We start from the raw sequence: 16,154 nt of genomic DNA on the forward strand, positions 1-16,154 counted from the left end.
AAGCAGGAACAGGCTGAGGAGACTGGGGTTAGGCATGTAAGATAAATGAGTCTGGCCTTAAAATGTAAAACTGATTAAAATGAGGACAGTGAGGAGTTGGGAATTCCAGAACAAAGAGAATTGCCATAGTTGATATAAGAAATAATTAGCGTCTGTATTAGAGGTTTGGCTGTGCAGTTTGTAAAAAATCTGAAACATGTTTAGTAAGTTATAGCGGTGTGACTTGGACAGTGATTGATTATGGGGAAAGAATGAGACAAAAACATCAGAGGCTTTACCATTACAAGACTTGCAGAGAGAATCTTTGGAAACAAAAGTCAGATCATTAAGCACACTCTGTTACGGAGCTGCCCCTTAGTTAACTCATGGAGAAAGGGCCATCATCACATCTAGTTCCCTTTACGTGCATTTTTTTGTCATGTATTTGCTGTTTTGTAATCGAGATGTGAAATTGTAAAGCGCTATAAAATACGTTGGCATCTAATAACATTACAAATAATAATTAGTATAAATTCAGTTCATATTTAAATTACCACAAAAGTTACCGAGTCCACCTCATCTCAATGTAGTCGCCTGGGTGCAGTAGTCCTGTCATTTAAACCCTACTATGTAAAACATAGGGTTAAAAACACCTGTAGGGGCTGTCTTCCAGAACTAGGGACAGGGACACTATAGCGTGATTATTCACTGTGGCTAACTCAGTATGACATATACAGTGCCTTGCAAAAGTATTCACCGCCTTGACTTTTTACCTATTTTGTTACATTACAGCCTTAAGTTCAATGTTTTATTAATCTGAATTTTATGTGATGGATCAGAAGTTCAGAACACAATAGTCTAAGTTGGTGAAGTGAAATGAGAATAATATATACATAAAACTATTTTTTTAGAAATAGAAAACAGAAAATTGGCATGTGCGTATGTATTCACCCCCTTTGTTATGAAGCCCATAAAAAGCTCTGGTGCAACCAATTACCTTCATAAGTCACATAATTAGTGAAATGATGTCCACCTGTGTGCAATCTAAGTGTCACATGATCTGTCATTACATATACACACCTTTTTTGAAAGGCCCCAGAGGCTGCAACACCTAAGCAAGAGGCGCCACTAACCAAACACTGCCATGAAGACCAAGGAACTCTCCAAGTAAGGGATAATGTTTTTGAGAAGTACAAGTCAGGGTTAGGTTATAAACAAATATCCAAATCTTTGATGATCCCCAGGAGCACCATCAAATCTATCATAACCAAATGGAAAGAACATGGCACAACAGCAAACCTGCCAAGAGATGGCCGCCCACCAAAACTCACAGACCGGGCAAGGAGGGCATTAATCAGAGAGGCAGCACAGAGACCTAAGGTAGCCATGGAGGAGCTGCAGAGTTCCACAGCAGAGACTGGGGAATCTGTACATAGGACGACAATAAGCTGTACACTCCATAGAGTTGGGCTTTATGGCAGAGTGGCCAGAAGAAAGCCATTACTTTCAGCAAAAAACAAAATGGCATGTTTTGAGTTTGTGAAAAGGCATGTGGGAGACTCCCAAAATTATGGAGGAAGGTGCTCTGGTCTGATTAGACTAAAATGTAACTTTTCGTCCATCACAATAAACGCTATGTCTGGCCCAAACCCAACACATCCCATCACCCAAAGAACAGCATCCCCACAGTGACACATGGTGGTGGCAGCATCATGCTGTGGGGATGTTTTTCACCAGCCGGGACTGGGAAACTAGTCAGAGTTGAGGGATAGATGGATGGTGCTAAATAGAGGGATATTCTTGAGCAAAACCTATACCACTCTGTACGTGATTTGAGGCTAGGACGGAGGCAGGGCCGGCCTTAGGGGTGTGCGAGCTGTGCGGCCGCACAGGGCGCCATGGAGCAGGGGGCGCCGTGGATTTAAAAAAAAAAAAAAAAAAAATTTTTATTTTTTTTTTAAATTTGCAGCGGGGGCGGAGCTTACCGTGCGGCGGGGGTGGAGCTAAAAGCGCCGGAAAACTGCTGCAGGGGAAGCAGGAAGGAGTCCCTGCTTCCCCACCAAACAGTCACCAGGAGCTGCACTGCCTCCACAATTAACTCCACAGGTAACTGTGTGATTGTCAGGTGAGTGTGACTCTCTGCCTGTGTTTATTACTGTCTGTGTGTGTGTATGACTGTCTGCCTGTGTGTGTCTGTGTGTATGACTGTCTGCCTGTGTGTGTGTGTCTGTGTATGACTGTCTGCCTGTGTGTGTGTGTGTCTGTGTATGACTGTCTGCCTGTGTGTGTCTGTGTGTGTGTGTATGACTGTCTGCCTCTGTGTGTGTCTGTGTGTATGACTGTCTGCCTCTGTGTGTGTCTGTCTGTATTACTGTCTGCCTCTGTGTGTGTCTGTGTGTATTACTGTCTGTCTGTGTGTATGACTGACTGTCTGCCTGTGTGTGTGTGTGTGTGTGTGTGTGTGTGACTGTCTGCCTGTGTGTGTGTGTGACTGTCTGCCTGTGTGTGTGTGTGACTGTCTGCCTGTGTGTGTGTGTGACTGTGTGTGTCTGTGTGTATGACTGTGTGTGTCTGTGTGTATGACTGTGTGTGTCTGTGTGTATTACTGTCTGTGTCTGTGTGTATGACTGACTGTCTGCCTTTGTGTGTGTGTGTGTGTGTGTGTGTATGACTGTCTGCCTGTGTGTGTGTGTGTGTGTGGATGTCTTCCTGTGTGTGTATGGCCGTCTGACTCTGTGTGTGTGTGTGTGTGTCACATACAACCAATACACGCATATCACACACTGTTAATACACCCATTACAAATATCACACATAGCATACATATCACACACAGTCATCACACCTACTATCACATACACAGACAACACAAACATTACAGCATACATGGATGACGGGGGGGAGGGTGGGGCGCTGTGAAGATTTTTCGCACAGGGCGTCAAAATGCCTAAGGCCGGCCCTGGACGGAGGTTCACCTTCCAGCAGGACAATGACCCCAAACACACTGCTAAAGCAACACTTGAGTGGTTTTAGGGGAAACATGTAAATGTGTTGGAATGGCCTGGTTAAAGCCCAGACCTCAATCCAATAGAAAATCTGTGGTCAGACTTAAATATTGCTGTTCACAAGCACAAACCATCCAATTTGAAGGAGCTGGAGCAGTTTTGCAAGAAGGAATGCGCAAAAATCCCAGTGGTAAGATGTGGCAAGCTCATATAGACTTATCTAAAGCGACTTGGAGCTGTGATTGCTGCAAAAGGTGGATCTACAAAGTATTGGCTTTAGGGGGGTGAATAGTTATGCACATTGTCCTTTTCTGTTATTTGGTCCTATTTGTTGTTTGCTTCGAAAAAAATAAAATAAAAAACATCTTAAAAGTTGTGGGCATGTTCTGTAAATTAAATGATGCAAATCCTCAAACAATCCATGTTAATTCCAGGTTGTGGGGCAACAAAACACGAGAAATGCCAAGGGGGGTGAATACTTTTGCAAGGCACTGTACATGTATTTATGTTCAGAAGTAGAAAGGAACTAACATTTAATTGTCATACTAGTAATGTTAAGGAGTACTGTATATTACAATACAGTTCCATAGGGTCACCTAGATTCTGAGACACAGTGGACATTACATTACTACAACCCTATTGATGAAGGGGACCTTATCAGTGTAATATGACCTACTGCAAGCCAGCACTTGACAAAGCTCACTGAGCTTTTTTTTTTCTTCACCCCCTTCCGACGTCACTGGGGTCGCGTGGTCCAATCACATGCTTCTCATAAAGCCTGTGATTGGAGCAATTGCTGGCTTGGAGTGCATATGCGAGGGGAGGGAGATGAAGGGAGGGAGGTGGGAGGGAGTACAGAGTGGGACGGGTAAGCAATCTTCCCCTTGCAGGTGCTCTGCTTGAAAAAGGGAATAACAGTCTGTTTTTCTCCCAATATGCTACAGTTTGCCATCTTGGCATGTGCTTGGAACTGCACACAACTTTCAAGTAAACAACTTCCAAGTACTTGCTAAGTTTGTCCGTGTTCATGGGACAGTGAAGATAAAACATTTCTACAAAGCTATGAAGTCAACAGGCTTGCCAAGTATTCTCATTATGTTTAAAGATGTTTAGAGTGATTGTGCATTGAAGCCTAATTTATTTTTTAACCACTTGAGCTGTGTTTAACTAAAATGCTTAGTCACCAAAACACCATCTCACAAAATGCATCAACACATTATTTATTCGCATTATAAACCCAAACAATGGTGTATAAGCCTGCTGTAGTGATTTATGTGTTACGAGTTTGTCATACTCGTGACAGCTTATAAATTAGCAGATTTCTGTAAATAGTATCACTTTTATAATTGGAGACTGAAGCACCTTCTCGGCTGTCACTCAGCTAACTCCCTCCCCCCCTCTCCACCCCCCAAGCAAGCGGAATCTCCAGCACAGAGGCTTCTCAGTGAGAAGCCTTCAGTTGGTGTATTCCCTAGAACAAACTGAAAATCTGGAGAAAGAGTGGCTTGCAAAGGCTCCAGACAGCAGGTCTGCAGCTTTTGCAAACTGTTTTTTCTTATAAAACTGAAGTTCCTTGAAAGTAAAACTCCAAACATCATAACCGCTACAGCACACTGAAGTGAGAATGATGCTAGGAGTGCGCCCTCTCAGGCTAAGTCAACAAACTGCTTGTGAATGGTCTGACAACCTTCCTGAGGTCCATCAGACGCCAGTTGCAGACCTCAATGGGGTAAAAAGCTCCTGCCAAAAGCTTCAGTTTGCTCCCTGCTATGAAGGGCTGGCTCACTGACTGACAGCATCACCTGAATGCTCTCAACCAATAAGCTCAGACCTGCACTACCAAGCTGAAAGACAAACTATAGTGCCAGGAAAACAAAGTTGTTTACATGACACTATAGCTCCTTATAGTATAGTATAGGCTAGTATAGTATAGCTCCCTATAGGTAAAAACCCCTTCTGTCACTTACCGATGTGCCTCCCCTCCTTCCCTGCGCACGCATTAGTATTTCCCCCTATTCGGTTTTACCTAACACTCGATGTTTTCATGCATAGCGTGAGGATGTCCAGTGTCAGTTAGTCGACCAAAAGTCACCTAACAACCAGGAGATCCCTCTAGTGGCTGTTTGGTAGAGAGCCACTAGAGGTGGAGTTAACCCTCAGAGGTAATTATTGCAGTTTATTAAAATACCACAATAATTACCTTTGCAGGGTTAAGGGACCTGGGACTATACATCCAGACCACTTCAAAGAGCTGAAGTGTTCTAGGTGCCTATAGTGTCCCTTTAACTCAATGATGCAGCTTCTGCCTCCCCTAAGGAGGCAAATTGCACCGAGAAAACATCAGCAAAGTTGTTCATGCTGTAGTGGTTATGGTGCTTGGAGTGTCTATTTAAAAGAAATAACTATGTTAAAAAAACGTATTCTGGGGGGCGGGGCCTGACCGCAGCAATGAGCGGACGCTGATCACCACAGCTCCTGCAACCATCGCCAGGAAAACCATCAAAAACCACTGAAACAGCTTTTAAAAAAGCCAAACAAAGGCCACCAGATGTCGGGTGATGCCAGGGTGAACACAACGGTACCCAACAAGCGACTACATACCCGGTACGTACCAGACACGCTGGTGAGGCCTACCAGAAGAGCAGGTATGGGAGAAACGGCCGCTCTCCTGCAGCTTAGAATGCCTGGACACTTTACGCAGAGCCCGCGTTCCCCCCCCCCCGGACCGGTGGGGGTTATCCCGGCCCACATCCACACAAGCGAGCATACAAGCACTCACCAAGACACACGACCGCGAAGTGCAGAAGCCACACGCGGAGCAGGCAAGATGGCGCCCTACCCCCAGACCGCCGCTCTGCACGAAATAGAGCGGGAAACTAAACGCCGATATGATCGAATCTTCGACGCCCTATGGGAGAAGCTGGAGGCCCTGATACAGCCCCCTCAAAAGGGAACCCCACCAGGTGACATGAAGCAGGGTCCACAGCACGGAAGCGCAGGGAGAGACAGGGGGAACCCCCCGAACCCCACCCGCAAGAGCACACGCCTGAACAGGTTGGCCCCAAACCCAATAACCTTGACGGCCACTCACGGCCCGCACAAACTAAATGAACCACAGGAGACTCTCAAAGCACGACTCCAAAGGCGGCCTTACAGACGGGTTGAGACCCGGCCTAAAGCCCAGAGAGGCCCAGACCGGACAAGAGGACAGCAGAAGGGAAAGCATAGCATGGCGGCCATGAAACTTCCATACCGGGAAGGCTCAGACAGGCGACCACAACAAAAAACACGCAACACAGCCAAGACCCTGCGCTGCCTGCCGGGTGAATCCACTCACTGCAGGGGCGCCCTACCTCACCACTCGTCCGGAATACAGACCTCCGAGCACAAGTTCAGCACAGTCCACAATGCGATGAGGTTGCTGCCCGGCGAACTACACTGGCACAGAGCCCATCCACAACCAACGAGGGAAGACACCCTGCGGTGCTCTGGGCCCGCCAGCCTATCCTCCAGAGCTGGTGTTGGCTGACCGAGGCAGACTGACCCAGAGACATTCTGCGGCCCTGCAGGCCCTACAGCAGAGACACTGCAAGACCCCACTGCACAGTATGTCTCACAGTATGGCCCTGGCAATGCGCAGCAGAGACTCAGTGACCTACACCACAAGGCCTAGCAACCCACCTACCGCAGGCCTGACTAATGTTCGAATGTGTGCTTTTTTGTTTCGATCATCTTAATTTTAATATTGTTTAACTGTTTGTTTATCCTGCATGCCTACTATTAATGTCTCACTACCGGTTGACTGCGGCCAAGGCAATACCGGGAAGCATATCACTTGTTGCTCAACACTCCGTGAGCGCTAATCAAAACGCCCCTTGCTACTGGCCCACCGCATATTCCGACACAATGTAACTAGAAGGCTCCTGCCTTAACTGACCGCCCAACGGCAGCACACCCGCATCCCAGCAAATGCCTCCTATGTTTTATCCACCCCCTGGCCCTAGTCTTTCCCTTAGATATCCAGCACGGCTAAACTACCCACTCTAGTGGAACACATATCACTAACGGATAGGTGGGCTGCGATCTCGCCTCTGCTCACCTATCTCAACGTTTAAATTTTTTACCACGCCACGGGGGAGGACACCTGGGTGACTAGTACATTTCCTTATACCCAGCGTAGCTAGCTATGCTCCACGCAGGTCTTGTTCAGCAAAGTATGCCATACACACAATGGTCCATAACTGATAATAATCAATAATCTAAACTAGCACTGCATTAGGCCACCTGCCAACGTACGTTAAAAATGCATTTAGAATCAGCTTCTCACTGGCATATCATTGATAACTTACTTCCTTGTTACTTGGCCTGACACACACTAGTACTTACCGAATGCAACGCTACTCTCCTTGATTTGAAGGGCACTGTTATATGCTCTGCAGCCCCATTTTTATTGTTTATTGCCTAGATATAGTTTTCAACATACATTTTAAAGCCGAATACGTAAGCAGCACACAAGGGAATCCATGTGATCAGAGGTTATTGTGCAGCCTGTTGTGTTTTCCTTAAACTCATTAACCTTATTGCTACAGCAAAAGTCTAACAACCGAGCGACGAATTATAACCTGTAATTGAGAGTTGCGGACAGTTCCTAGTACTAGCCTGCAGCCCTCACCTATATTTCCATATTTGCATAATCTATGAGGTTAGCAGATCAGATACCGTGCAGACTAGGATTGATTATAGCTATAATCATACACTTTCAAGCCATTTACGTAAGCAGTGCATAATAGAACCCATGTGGTCAGACGTTATTGTATTGTCTGGGTTTTTTTTTTCTTAATTTTTAATCTTCCTGATACTGTTTAGAACTACCAAACGTGCGACATATTGTAACCTGTCATTTAAAGTTGTAGACAATTCTTAGAGTCAGCTCATAGCACACACTTGAACCCGTCTGTATGCATGACTCATGCTGCGAACAGAGCGGCAGACGTGCAGACTAAGCCTAACTATAGTTCAAAGTACACACTTTGAGGTCGACGACTTCAACAGAATATGATAGACCCAATGTCGTCAGACGCTATTGTATAACCAAATGTTTAGATTGTACCTACTATGCCTGGAATAATGTAAAGCCCTGTTATATCCTATTCTTACTCAATTTAACACTAAAAATGTGCAAGAACTGCTATATACCTCACTGTACTTAATGTTTGCAAAAACATGTGGATTGCCTTTGGGGTGCCGCATGTACGTTTTGATACGTTTATACGCACTACAAAAATAAAGAATTAAAAAAAAAAAAAAAAAAAAAAAAAAAACGTATTCTGCTCTCAATACTGCAGGGCCTAACTCAAATTGCTAATGGAAGATCCTGCTTAAGAGTTTCTTGTTCCTGTTTGTAATGGAGGCATGGAGTGGTACACGGCAGACCCTAGGTCAGAAGTCAAACTTTCTAAAACAGTTTGACTGCTTACAATGGGGGTTCCTCCAGGGTACTTCTTCTGGTACTATAGCCACTGTAGCATGCTATAGTGGTTAATTGCTTGGGGTGTTTTAACAACTCACACATTAAAAAAACTTAAATAAACTGTATTTTGTGGAAAACATATACATTAAGTAGCTCGCTTCTAGAATGAGTTAGACAAGCTGACTATAATGAGTATTAAAGGCTGGAAGAAAGGCTATATTGTGAAATATTTAAGGAGCCAGAAGATAACCTGTAATTAGGATCCAAGGAATGTAAAACTAGGTATACAGATTTTCATAGCCTAAGGAACTCTTTTTAAATACTATAGCAATACAAATCCATGCATGCTTTAAACAGTTACTCCAGCTCTCATCTTAAAGGAACAGCATAGTGTCAGGAAAGCAAACATGTACTCCTGACTCTATAATGCTGGAATGCCACATTAGATCTAAACCCCACTTAGATCACATGAGTAAAGTGACCTTACTCACCTTTTCTCCCACTGCATGCCAGTCTCGCAGCAGCAGACCATGTCTGGCTCCACCTGTCCCATAGGAAAGCATTTGGAGGCTATTGCGCATACAAACACATTTTTCTCAAAGACAGTATTGTTGGACCTTGGGTGCATGTGCAGTGAATGCTGTGACCAACCAATCAGCTTAATCTGATGCTTCTGCATAAGAAGTAGTGAACACTGTCACTATACCACAAATGTGCTCTGTGTGAGTGTTCACGAGTGGAGAGGTGAACTGAGTGACAATTCCTCTATCTGCTAATTACTGCCATGCTAAGCTGAGCAGGAGAAGAAAGGAGGCAGGCCGGTACACTTTTTTTTAGTATTTTTGTAGCATAGCCTGTTTTTATTCATCACTATGCTTATATATATATATATAGCTTTGGATAAACACAAATATAATGTATGTATATATATATTGATACATTAGACAGACGAACTGTCACTAGTCTAATACTATCCTTACCTTTTTGTGTTATGTTACCCCACTCCCTCTAGCATGTAAGCTCATTGAGCAGGGCCCTCAACCCCTCTGTTCCTGTGTGTCCAACTTGTCTGGTTACAACTAAATGTCTGTTCATCCACCCATTGTAAAATTTGATGGCGCGCTATAAATATCATAATAATAATAATAATAATAATAATAATAATAATATACATCAATTTTAATTAAAGTGCATGGTGGCTTATTTGGGCTTGTGAATATTATTTTGGGATATTTTATAAACGTTAATAAACATTTTAAATCTAAACAGACTAGTACTGTTTGGGTTTTATTTCATAAGAATCAAGATAAACAGATATAATTACTTGTCTTAGATCCAACGTTATAGTGACCCAATGGTACGCGCGTCCATTCTGTATACTGGGACTTTGCCACCAATCATTTGTGCCGTCGATAGCATTTGTTATGGGGTGACGTTCTGGAAAAAAATATGAAGAATATGTAAACTTCAAAGGAGTTATACAAAGCAAATGTAAAATTATATTAAATAGTATTAAAATATATTTAATTATATCTAAAAAAGTTGCACAAAAAAAACAAATTATATATCAGTATATTCAAAAGAGTAGCAACAGAATTGGAATTATTAGGGGTCCTCTGGTTTAAAAAAATATATAAATAGGATGCCTAATCTGTAGCTAAACTCGCTGTTTTCATGTTTCAAAAAATAAAATAAAATATGTGCTGTATCATAATGCCACTCAAATGCCATGAATATGCCTGCAGTAGCTGTCGTGGCCCTGCACGCTTGTTTGTAACCTATATGCACATGTAAAAATAAAGAATTAAAAAAAAAATATATATATATATATATATAAATTAACAAACAAAAAAATTACAATAAAAAGGAAAAATTTATGTAAATCTAGAAAACTTACCTTTTGGGTTCTCACTTTTTTGGTCACACACTCTGCATTGTGCATTGCGCACTGGTCTTCCTGGGACATGTTCTACAAGTTTACAAAACATCTCTGGTCCCATTTCACCGCAAGTGGCATTGGTGGTGATATTTGCATTGCTTGCAAGATTTAGTATAGCAGGAAACAAACCTAAAAAGAAAACATACCATAAAATTTCTCTAGTAAGATAAGTGTGGGATCTAAATAGGCAATAATTCTGATTTGAAAAGATACAGTTTTGTGTGAATTTATTACATACATATTAGTGTCACATATTTACATTTTAACAAACAAAACTTCATATTTTCTTAATGACAGCCACAGAATAGAACACAAGTGCTAAAAATCACCATTACATTTTAAACGTTTGGTCTTGTTGCCACTAATTCACCACCCAACTAGACATGTGCTCAAATCCCATCCAGCTGCTCTGAATGAAACAAAATGTCTGTTAATCACTGAACGAACAAATTGATTCATTCACCAATCCGCAAACGAATTGATTTTTTGGATGACGATAGCGATTAACAGGCACGAATGGGATTTGTGAACAAGTCTACACCCAACTCTGATTTTATATGTGTTAAGGCCGTTTGGCCTGTATTTGTGGGAGAGGCTTAAATTAATTCACTCCCCGATATAAGGGACACTCCTTACCTGACTCATATCGCTTGAGGTCAGCATCAGAATGACCCTCCCACCCACTCCTCATTTCAACACTTTCTCATTTCTTTCCATTTACTTTACTTTCTTACTCCATGGTGGGCCCTCTTTATTTACAGGCCTACCGTATCATCGGTCTCGGTAACACTACAACCGACTTGCTCCCTTTATACTATCCTACGCTTATGCTGGATCCTTACTCCATATACGGCTATTTGCCCCTTAAACAAATATATATATTCAGAGTTGGGTGTAGACTTGTGTACAAATGCACAAATTCGATTCGTGCCTGTTAATCACAATATATATATATATACAAACACACACACACACACACACACACATATATATATATATATATATATATATATATATATATATATATATATACACACAAGCACACACACACATATATTTATTTATTTATAAAATATTTTACCAGGATGGATACATTGAGATTTCTCTCGTTTTCAAGTATGTCCTGGGTCTTTGTCCACAAAACATTGCATTGCTATAATGGGATACAATATTACAAAAATACAATATACAAGCTATATATACACATATATAAATTTAATACATAACAGGTAATAAATATATTCAACCATGACAGGTGCATTATGTGCTGAGGTATATTGCCATAGATCTCTTAAAAGATTTTAGATTGAATGAAGATTTGACTGTGTTCCTGAGGTTATACCATAATTGCGGTGCTCTGTAGGAAAAGGAGGATCGAGCCACTTTATTTTGGTGTTGCGGTATGCTAAATATCGTGCTAGTACTGAATCAGAGGTTATAGGAGGTGGGAACAGGCATTCTACTCAGGTAGGGTGGGAGCTTCCCAGAAAAGCTCTTATGCACAAGACTGGAAAGATGAAGAGTGCGTCGGGATTCCAGCGACAGCCAGTTTAGCTCTTTTAACATGTCACAGTGGTGGGTAAAGTAATTACATTCTAGTACAAAGCGGCAGAACAAATTATATAACGAATTGAGTTTATTAAGGTGGGTTTGCAGTGCGGGTGCATACACTACATCCCCATAATCAATGACCGGCATTAGCATTTGTTGCACTATCTGTTTCCTTACTGTAGGGCTTAGGCAGGATTTGTTTCGGGAGAGGACACATAGTTTGGGGTAAAGTTTTGAAGAGATTTTTTCAATGTGAAGGCCAAAGGATAGATTGGAGTCTAGCAACATCCCTAGATATTTAAAAGAGCAGACTGCTGTCAGTGTGCTATTTGAACTTGTTCTGAAACATAGTTAATTTTGTAGTTTATGTAATTTAGGTACAGTTCCAAAGATCATTGTAACTGTTTTGTCAGTGTTTAGGAAGAGTTTGTTATCCGCTATCCACTTATCTACCTCTGTAAATTGGTTTTGAAGCACAGCCTCAAGCTTGGGTTTTACTAGCGTAGATTACAGTGTCGTCTGATACACGTGTACAGTTGAGGATTTGCAGACATTAAGCAGATCATTTATAAATAATGTGAATAGCAGGGGGCCGAATATGGAGCCTTGGGGAAAACCACACGTGACTGGAAGAGGGAGGGAAGCACTATCAGAAATGGCCACATATTGCAATCGGTTTGAAACATATGATCGAAACCAGGTTAGTGGACGATAACCAATGCCTGAGTTTTTACATTTTTGCAAAAGAATGTCATGGTCTACTGTGTCAAAGGCCTTGATAAAATCAAGGAAAATTGCTCCAGTTAAGTCTCCTTGTTCCATGCTAATTTGGATGTCATTGCAAACTTTTAAGAGGGCAGTCGAAGTTGAGTGATTTGGACGAAAGCCTTATTGATCAGGGGTCGGATAATTTGATTGTTGATAATATTCATATAGTTTCGTGTGGATGCATTTTTCCAAACTTTTTGACAATACAGGGAGCAATGATATTGGGGGATAGTTAGATACCAAAGTATTGTCATCACTTTTATGGATAGGTACAACTTTTGCAGTCTTCCAACGTTTGGGTATCTTTCCTGACACCAGGGATTCATTGATAAGGGTAGTGACAGGTTTAGCAATTGCTGGCGCACTAAGCTTCAGCAACATTGCTGGGATTTGATCTGGTCCACACTGGTTTTTCATTTTTAAATTATTAAGATGTTTATTAACTAAAAGGCACAGGTCTAAAACTGAATGTTTTTATGAGAGTTTTTGAATATTTGGCAGGGCCTTTATTTGCGGTCTGAAAATGAGTGTCATTTGTTATCTTAGCAACCAGGGTGGTAGCACATCCAACAAAATAATTAAACACATTTGCTACATCAAGGGTGTGTTGCAGTGTTTAGTTGACCGTTTTGACAGTGGAGGGTTGGGAATGGATTGTGGGGGTTTGTATGCTATTTATAATAGCATAGTTCCATAAACAAAACTTCTGCTTTTGCACCTAACTCCAGGAAGTGTTGTGCAGAAATCATAAATTCTTGCCCAGCAAAGGTTTATGGGTTATGTAGTTCAGAACTCAACATGAACAAAACTGCAGTGAAAGAGGCCAATATCTTTCATCTGTTTTATGAATGTAGCTAGATGCAACCCACAGACTCCCTCATAGAAATCTATGAGGGAATTTAAAAGATATTGAGAACTCGTATAATATAACTATGAATGCTATGGTTTGTTTGGTTTTTTTTAGCAGTTGGGAGCTTATATTTGCAACAAATGTCATTCATTTTTGCAATCATAAGCAACTAAGTGCAAAGACACACAAATACACATAAAAAAGTATTTTTTGAATGAACCACAAGTACTCAAAAAGTCTGTTTGTTCACCGTACACAACATGAGACCACAATATAATGTTAATCTTTCCTGCACAAAGACTTTCTCCTCATGTTTGTATGTCTCCTCCGTGCTCCACTTTAGGAAGCAATCATGCAGTTCAATTGCCAAAAAAGCTTTGGGATTTTGTTATCTCTGTTCATGTTTCTAGAGCCATGAAATTGCAATCTTGCAAATTCCTTCTATTATTTTAAATAGTTTTGGCAAATGTATGGGTCTGGCTTTTATGCCCTGATAAAAAAAAAAAACTTATCTTCACTGCATATTGTCCAACTCAATCTTCAGTCTACATTCTTTCAACTGTAAATCCTGCTCATGTTTCAATTTATTGTGCCTTTTCTTATTTTCAATGTAACATTATTGTATCATTCTAGAAATATTGTAATTAAAGAAAAACATAGCACATTTTTCTATCTGTGAACTTAAAGCACTTGCTTAGGTGAGAGTGACACATAAGACAGAGATTTTGCCATCTGAGCAGTATAAAGGGGCTGCCAACTCCACTGCAAGCCATCTTTGTTCTCAGACGTTGTTTGAATTAAAGGGACATTCTAAGTATTGAATTAAAGGGACATTCTAAGTAAGGGGCTGCCAACTCCACTGCAAGCCATCTTTGTTCTCAGACGTTGTTTGAATTAAAGGGACATTCTAAGTATTGAATTAAAGGGACATCCTAAGTAAGGGGCTGCCAACTCCACTGCAAGCCATCTTTGTTCTCAGACGTTGTTTGAATTAAAGGGACATTCTAAGTATTGAATTAAAGGGACATTCTAAGTAAGGGGCTGCCAACTCCACTGCAAGCCATCTTTGTTCTCAGACGTTGTTTGAATTAAAGGGACATTCTAAGTATTGAATTAAAGGGACATTCTAAGTAAGGGGCTGCCAACTCCACTGCAAGCCATCTTTGTTCTCAGACGTTGTTTGAATTAAAGGGACATTCTAAGTATTGAATTAAAGGGACATTCTAAGTAAGGGGCTGCCAACTCCACTGCAAGCCATCTTTGTTCTCAGACGTTGTTTGAATTAAAGGGACATTCTAAGTATCTGAACCACTTCAGTTTAATGTTGTGGTGATGGCACAAAGAGACTGTCCCGGCAATCTGTCATTTGTCAACACTGCCGTTTCTGTGAAAAGGTAGTGTTTACATATGACGTTCAGCCACTAGAGTTGCTTCCTTTCACGTTCCTGAAATCTTTGCAGGACCGACGTTCGGTGTCTTCACGATATATACACATTTCTCAGTATTTGTTCCCGTAAAGCAAAGAAAATTTATCTAACATTCCAAAAATGATGGTTTAAAGTGGGTCCTTCTCCTGTAAAATGAACCCAAGGAAATTGAAAAAATAAAAAAGGTACATAATACAACACTTGATTAACTGGCTATCTCACTGAGAATATCATCACATCACACTTTTTTTAATTGCCAAACTCTGTCCAGAATAAGATTCGAGTTAGTTTTGGTTCCACTCCTACTCACGAGTCGAGTAATGTTTGTTGTCTTTAACCCATAAACATCCCATTCAGCAAATTGTACCTGTACAGAAATACCCAATAATGAGCATTCACAATACTCTCAACTGAGAATCTCTAGTTTACAGAGGGGGAAAAATTTTAGGTTTCAAAATTAGGCTCTTATAAAAGAGGTTTTAATACTACAATGTATCATTGAGTTAATGTCCAGTGAAAAACCTTCTTAGTAATTTGTACTACAATGGGGTATAAATCCATAGCTACGTTTAGTATGTTATCGTGTATAAAAAGATAGCTAATCATTTATTTTAATATTTTCATTCCAAGCAACATTCCAAACATATCTGCAGTCATCTGGATTCAGTTTCTCTTTAGGCATTTTTCCTTTCATGCCAAATCTAATTTCCTGTACATTTATGTTCAAAAATAATGTGAAACCAAATTTAAACACTGATATAAGAGATAGGATTCACTGCTTGCAAGCATTTTAATATTCAACAAAATTTTTACAGCTCTGATATCAATAATAATTATTATTATTACTAATGAAAACAAATTCCCTACCTTTGCACTATCACTAAGTATAATGGTATAATGAAACAATGATAATCAAATAAATATGGGTAAGTGAATTTCAGTACAGAAAATGGAAATTGATTACAGTGACAATTGAGGAAAAACACAGAAACGTCAGCTGCCACCCAATGGGCCCTATATCTTCAGGGGCCCAGTCAGCGCTGTGGCCGCGTAATAGCGCGACCGTGCCCCTATAAAAGAAAAAAAAGCGCAGTCGGAACGCAAGTGCTGCTGGGAGGAAGTTGTCACTTCCTCCCAGCTCACTCCGCACAGGAGGAGAGCCAGCC

At 41.1% G+C, this 16,154-nt stretch overlaps 1 protein-coding gene across 2 annotated transcripts in view; it reads right to left on the reverse strand.

Annotated features, from left to right (window-relative positions):
• Positions 1-16,154, reverse strand: part of LAMA1 (laminin subunit alpha 1) — a 173,839-nt gene that overhangs the window by 120,408 nt on the left and 37,277 nt on the right. For both annotated transcript variants that reach the window (XM_063451545.1, XM_063451544.1), the window contains exons 2-3: positions 10,351-10,521; positions 9,778-9,890 (exon numbers count right to left, since the gene is read on the reverse strand). In XM_063451545.1, coding sequence (XP_063307615.1) covers positions 9,778-9,890; positions 10,351-10,521 — 284 coding nt within the window. The remainder of the gene's footprint in view (positions 1-9,777; positions 9,891-10,350; positions 10,522-16,154) is intronic.

The sequence above is a fragment of the Pelobates fuscus genome, chromosome 4 (genome assembly GCF_036172605.1).
Source record: "Pelobates fuscus isolate aPelFus1 chromosome 4, aPelFus1.pri, whole genome shotgun sequence".
NCBI classification, from domain to species: domain Eukaryota; kingdom Metazoa; phylum Chordata; class Amphibia; order Anura; family Pelobatidae; genus Pelobates; species Pelobates fuscus.